Source organism: Atta cephalotes (genome assembly GCF_000143395.1).
Source record: "Atta cephalotes unplaced genomic scaffold scaffold00010, whole genome shotgun sequence".
NCBI lineage: Eukaryota > Metazoa > Arthropoda > Insecta > Hymenoptera > Formicidae > Atta > Atta cephalotes.
Window position 1 is genome coordinate 5,947,765 of NW_012130074.1, and position 7,747 is coordinate 5,955,511.

Below are 7,747 nucleotides of genomic sequence, written 5' to 3' on the forward strand. Positions count from 1 at the left end.
TAATCTAGACATACAATCTAAGATTGAAATTGCACATCAGGGAACGAAAAAGATATGAGACTTTACTTCTTCAAATACGAAACAAAATAACAATAGATAATTCCTATCTAGTAGAAATTAATCGTCCAAATTGATCACCTCTGCTTTTAGATATTAAATCGTTAAATTGATCATCCCATCTATCGCTTCATTTCTACTGCTTCTTATAGAAATTAATTTAATTCTCTAAATTGTGATAATTCTGTTCAGTGCGATGAAAAATGTTTCCAAGAACTGCTACAGAAAATTACTTTATTCTTACGAAATGTTTTATTGATTGTTGCAGATATCAAAATGGGTTGTTTCGGAAGCAAAGACAAGTTGAGCAAAGAAGATATGGACTTCCTCAAGTCGCATACGCGATATGATGAAGCGACTATAAAGGAATGGTACAAAGGTTTTAAAGTAAGTATTGAAAAGATATTACTGGATAAATTATGAATCAAGAATTAGATCGAATTTATTATAAACCGTTAATCTTTTTGGTTTCATATATTTCACAGCGACCTCAATTTCGCTCCGTGTATTCTCACCGTAATTGCATACTTTTCCTATGATATATTACAACGGTGACAATAAAAGACGTTTAAACAAATGCTTTGTTGGGAAATGAAAATTTTCGCACAAACTCCAGCGTTGAAAAAACAGTTTCTAGAGAGTTTCACATTTATTTGCATTACCTATTATTAGAATTCTTAAATCATTTAATATTTCCATTATTTTTCTGTGCATAATAAGCATGAAGATAATGCGAATACGAGCGTGATGGAAAGATCTAGAGAAGAAATTGCAAATATAATTTCTCTCTAAAAACTTTTTCTAATACTGAATAGCATTTTAAAGTAGTTTCTTATACATGATAAATGAATTATATGATAATATTTCATTGCATTATTAATAATTCTATCTAATTATCTTTATTATATATTAATTTACTAATTTATTTTTAAATATTTTTAATCACGTCTTAATATAGTTTTTCGTGATTACAAATATTTTTTTAAACATGCAGTGCATATGTCATGTGATAAAATAAAATATTAATGAAAGAAATTTTTGCATTGATTTATTATAAAAATTTTGTAACACAAATATAAATGCGCTTTTATAGAGCCATAAAGTTTCATTAAAAATGAAAACGTACATAAAGAAGGAGATATAAAAAAACATATAATAAATCTAGTTTCTAAATATTCTGAAAAAATTGAATGAGGATATCTCATAATTTTCTGATGTATTAAAAAAGAGTGATAATTATTATTAATGGTGCTAGTTCAGCGTAACATTATATTAAAAAAAAAATTTACAAATCAGTAATTTATTTAGTAAAATCTGTATAAATATATGAATAAAATTGATCAAATTCATTAATAAATGTTGTCATGCCACATGTATATTTGTAACACGTGTCAGTTAGAATCAATACACAGCCACTCGCAATTATGACATGTAAAATACGCTGCGATATTTTCACAAACATGCGCGGCCAAACACGAAATTGTATATCTCTTTTCTTCGCAAAGAAGCAGAGAGAGTAGTTATACGAAATTATACGAAGATTTAAGGTTATGAAATTGCATAAATAAGAATTTGCGGTTATTATAACATATTTTAACAAAAAATCTGTTTATCCGTAGTTTATTCCATCTGGAAAATATGAAACTTAATTTAAGTGTAACGACGTTTTACAAATTTTTAATTAGATGCATTTTATAAATATAAATTTATATTAATATATGAATATTTATAAATATTTATAAATATAAATTTAAATATGAATTTGAGTTATATACACATAAATGCAAAGTATTCGATGATGTTATTGTTAATACTATTTGTCTCATTATATTGTGTAATGCTTTATCACATTTTATTAATAATTAAAAATTAAAATGTAGTATGATTAATGTAGCATAATTAATAGTGATATCTTTATATCACTGTGATATTTTATCATCCAATATTAATATGTTATTTACCTAATAAAAAAATAATCGTTTGAGACGAAGCTAATTATCGACGATATCGTTCGTTTATATGTTATTATATGGCAAATATTAATTTATTTCTCACATATTCGACGCGTATAAATAAATCACGTTGACGCAATGAGTTTCATAATTTACGTTTTAAATATTCAGGATATTGAGATATGATATACGTGCGACAAATTTAATATTTAGTTATCGACATATAGATCATTATTAGATCTAACTAGAACATTATTATCTTAGCGCACATTATATCATTCGCACAACGCTAATAATATGTCTATATATAATTTACAATACAGCATACAATATTTATTTAGTTTGAAACTACCTTTATAATATTATGCTTATAATTCCATACAATTACACATTACGCTGTCAACATTCGTTGTTTTGTCATTATGAGTAATTATCGCAATTTGATGCGAATGCATATGTGAAATAACGAATATTATGTAGACTATCAGACAATTTACCTACAAGCGTCTTTCGAATCTGAACTTAGAGCTGATTAATTTTTCAAGTACTAACATATGATACCAAGTTTATAAATATGTTAGAAAGTATTGTTAACAATATTTCAAGCATTCTTGTAAGATATTTAAATCAAATCAATCTATATTATGAGAATTCGCCCAAGCTACGACGCAGATTTATCAGGAACAAGATGTGACGTTTTCGCGAAAGCTGCTAGTGCCGCAGAAAAGTTACTTTCTCGAACAGTTTAAACGGGCGCGGATCCGAAGGAGCTCGTGGCGACTGGACTAATTAAACTAAGCAGAATCATTATAGTGGACGTTCCGCAATCTAGTCGCGTTTCACAGCTGCTCATTGCCCGCTTCCTCTCGTGCGATTTGCAATGAATCTCACATATGACTTCATTGAGTCTATGGATTGAAATAAATGAAAAACTGATTACCGCGCATCGACCTTGGCGAAGAAGCGCGGTCGAAGGAGATTGAAAAATATATCATGCGGAAGAGGAGGCGTCGTTTGCTTCTTTTTAAAAATGAGACGAACGGCACTAGATTAAGGCCAATCTGATACGAGGGGAGCGATGATACTTAAACGACGTAATTTTTTTTCTCGGGATCCCATATCTTGCGTTCAAGCGGCAAGACTGGTATAGGTATATTCTGCGATCAATAAAATTCACTATGCGGATGAAAGTCAAATCGGTTAACTTAGATATATACGATATAATTTTAGTAAAGTATTTTTATTCAGATTTAATATATATCTCTATATTTAATATATCTTACGCTTAAATACATGAAGAACGTACGACACAAATATATACTCTTCTTACTTGGTATACGTAAGTGCTATTTTTGTTGACATAAATTTAGTTATTACTCAAGGTATAACAACATTTTGAGCAACTTATTTTCTACATTACTATGACGTGTTTAATTTTCCTATTTTCAAAAACAAAATTTTAATGTATTTCTATAATTTAATGTATCTCTATAAAAAAAAACCATTGATAGTTAAATGATAAAAAAATTAAAATTGTGAAAAGTGCAATACAAAAATAAAGAATTGTGAAAATGTCATGCAGTAATTAACGCAGTGCGATCAAAATTTAACTTGCGTACTGTAACTTATGTTATAATTATATTATTCCAACTAATATATAATTATATTGTATATTTTAGGAATGAAAAAAAATGAAGAAAAAATGACAAAGATACAATAAAAGTATTGAGCTATTATCGCATATTTATAGATATACTTAAAGAGAGACAAATAGGTCAATAGATGGGAACAAAGAAAAGTAGTCCAATAATTATATTAGAATAGAAATGCATTACACATACGTAATATAGAAAATAATAAACTAACTCGAGAATTCACGGTCTTGTGTTCTTTCGAATGTTACAGCAAGACTGTCCTAATGGCAGGTTAACGCCGGCGAAATTTGTTGACATGTACAAAATGTTCTTCCCGTCCGGTAACGCGGAAGAATTCTGTGATCACGTGTTCCGCACATTCGACATGGACAAGAATGGTTACATCGACTTTAAGGTGAGTCCCGCAAGTATTTTACGACAATTGGCACAAACTGCTGTAATGAACCATGTAATAACTACCGTGCTCTCGATGGATCCTCCAAAGAAGTACGTGTCGCGCCACGTACTTGTCATACATCGATTATTCCACGTGATTAAACATAATCGCGACAAAATCTACTCGCCTGAGCGACTCAAAGAAGTGCGTTATAGTCGCCGCAATACTTTCATCGCGAAGAGAAGATTGCACTTTTATGACATGAAAATATCGTTCGCATGAATTTACGTCAACTGACCGCGCGAGACGGGAAGTTTGAATATCATTTGAATCGGAAATTTATCGAGAACTGAAATCTATATACAGTGAGAAGAAACGATTGGTCAACAATGTGTAAAGACGATAAAATGATGTACTAAGACACAAAAGATTTCCATCTTGGCATGGAAGCGCCCAAAGGAACGTGAGCAGTGTTATATCCGATTATACGCTCGACAAATGCGACGACATAAATCTTTTCTGAGACTTCAAATCGCGTATTCCTTCCTATTCGGTTATCCGTGATTGTGAATTTATGTTCTTTATAATCCGCGTAAGTCGCATTAATAATACATTATTCATACGACACAATGTATTACAGCCAAGCTCTTCATCACTATTCGTGGTCCCTTCTCGCTCCGTAGCTTCATAACTGCCTTGACTTGACTCGAAAGCCTCCAAGAGAAGTCCCTCACGTCACACATGGTTTCCGTTTATAAGCACAGCGAGCGAATATTCTCGTTCGTTATCTTGGTATGCTAATCGGTAATTTAATATAGTTCGCCAAAGGTGCGACGAGTCGTGTTTGCCTGCCGACGAATAGCTATTTGATATCTGACCCGAATACGCCGGATAAAACCCCAAGCTTTGTCTAACGTCGTGCTTTGTAAGGTGATCTTGCATCGCTGATCAAAGCTATCTTAGAGGAACTATATAATTTGCCATAGAAAGGCATTCTTCGGATGTAAATGACATACGACTTTTTTCAACTATTTCACCGTGTCAAGAATCATCTTGCCTTGTTCTTATCTCACCCGTCGCAGTATTTTTAATTTTCAAGAAAGCGTCATTCTTGAAGTGATCCTTATAATAAATTATAAAATTTATTAACATATTAATATTCTTATTATAATGTTTTTATCTTTTAAAGATATTTTAAAGAGGATAATAAAAAAATAATATGAGTAGACGCATATATAAAATATATAAAAGCATACATGAAAAGTAAAGAAAAGTGTAATATAGTAAATTTATTGAATTGATATATGTATAATTACAAAAGGATTTAAAAATAACATTTGTATTTATTTTTATATTATTGCAACAAACATTGAAAGAAAATATCGTGATATACACATTACAGCCATTTTCTTCCATGTCCCTAATATATATATATATATATATATATATTAAAGATAAAATAAATAAAAGAGAAAAGCGAGAGAGAAAATTACTTGTAATGTATATACTTTGAAATGTTATTAGAAATTCTATGTTCGGGTTAATATAATATTCGGATTAATATAACATGTACGAATAAATATATATTAAAAATCTTCTCTGCAATAATTGTACATACCGCGATTAATTTAATTTTTCACATTAATATTATTATATTATTAAAAAGTATATAATACAGTAATATAATATTATTTATCTCTTTTGTGAAACATATTGAAAAAAACGTTAAAAGATGTTACTATACTAGATTTTGGCAAAAATGTAATCAGAGATATTTGATGAGGACATTGAAGTGTTTTATAAGATTAATATGTTGTATAAAATTTCATTTCCTGTCTTTATATCATGTTGCATGTTGTAGCAACTAATCGTCTGCTCAGCAAATGCGTTTCTTCTAACAAAATTGTGGAGCAAGCTAACTTCAAGATGTCTTTTATGCAAACTTTCATGTTAATTTATAAATTATTCATTCACTTAAATCAAGGCCCTTATTTATAAATATTGTGATATATGCTTATAATAAATCATTTATATTTTATTTTATCGAAAAGTTTTACGTAACATAAGATTCTATCTAACATTTAACGATATAATATAATTATACACATTTGATTATATTTCATTTCAATAATAAAAATTTTATGAAAAATTATTGTTTCACATCTCAATATTGAATATTATGAGAATATTATAGTTTTTAATTTAAAGTTTTACAAAAATAAAATCCTTTTGTAATTAATCGAAATACGAAGTTATCTATTCACAAATTAATTGTAAGTGAAATATGGGATTTCTTATCAAAGGTGATTATTAAAGGTGATTTATTAAAACTAACTGAAATGTAAAGTTTGGTATTACTTGAAACTAATCAAAATACTAAGTTTATTATATATTTACATTTATAAAGCTTAACTGCGAAAATTATCAAAGTATTAAATTACCACAGCTTGCTTCTGTTATAAATTTTCTGAATGAAAAACAGACATCTGCTTCTAATTCCTTCATTAAAATTTTATTCGAATGCAAATAGTAGAAAAGAGAAAGAGAGACTATATTTGACGTAAATTATTCAAAATGAGAATACGTAGAATGATTGTAATTTTACAAATTATATCTTATGTACGAAAGTACAATGATTAGAATTGCTTTGTTTTTATATAGAACATTGCAGAAATAACAACAAACTATACACAATAAATTATTGTTCATTGTTTTAGAAGTAATATTGAACATGCTAAAACAAACTAATCTATGTTCCAAATCACGAATATACTAACTTCGTCCAAGCAGTCCATCGATGCGGACATTTAATACCCGGCCAGTTGTAAGATGCAATCTGCCTCGCGCCTGTATCTCGTGGTCATGCAACACTTAAGAAATTTCGCGTTGAAATGACAAAGTTTCGCCGGAGTTTCATCGATATGTAAGCTCTATTGTAACTTCATCGCGAGCCGAAGTTCTGTTTATGTGCAGCACATATACGCTCACGTAAGCTCTAAACGATTATTATTCCGATATTAAGTAAATCTGCAATGAGACGTGATTTCTCGCGCAATTGCATTGTGTCGCTTCAAATAATATCGCAACATTTGAATAGTATTGGTAAAAGTATAAACATTTGCAGCCTTCAGCGTAAGCTGAAAATATACGAGCTTTATCGATAAGCCGAGACACTCGAACCAAACATTGGTAGTCTGTATTCGATTCTTATTATCCTATCGAGATGAATAGTTCTCTATATATAATATAAAAATCCACTCTTTTTTTTGTGGATATTTTCTCCTTCTCCCATCATGTTCCCTATGGATATAATAACATCAGATTCCTTGTTATTTCTTTTTCTTCGAGGAAAATCCAACAAAGTCGTCGACTGAATTTGACTCTTACGATATCATCTAAATGAGAAAAATTTCTCTTTATGGTATAAAGTCTTCCAGAATATCATTGATAATAAGCAGTTATAATAAGATGAAATTCATGGAAAGAATGTATGTATATCTCTTTTTCAGCGAGATAGGCTTTATAGCGTTGTTCGACATTATGAAGTTAATCGTGATGAATTGAAACCGAAAATTAATCTCTTATTTATTATATTTATTTTCTTATTTGTTAATTGTAAATATTTTTTATTTGTTAATTGTAAATATTTTTTATTAAATGCGAGAGAGAGAGAGAGAGAGAGAGAGAGAGAGAGAGAGAGAGTAGTT

At 29.4% G+C, this 7,747-nt stretch overlaps 1 protein-coding gene across 1 annotated transcript in view; it reads left to right on the plus strand.

Moving 5' to 3' along the window:
• Window positions 1-333: 333 nt before the first annotated feature.
• The window catches only part of LOC105627794 (neuronal calcium sensor 2), a 19,643-nt gene continuing 12,229 nt past the window's right edge, over window positions 334-7,747 (plus strand). Inside the window, exons 1-2 of the mRNA XM_012209072.1 lie at window positions 334-444; window positions 3,915-4,058. Coding sequence (XP_012064462.1) covers window positions 334-444; window positions 3,915-4,058 — 255 coding nt within the window. The remainder of the gene's footprint in view (window positions 445-3,914; window positions 4,059-7,747) is intronic.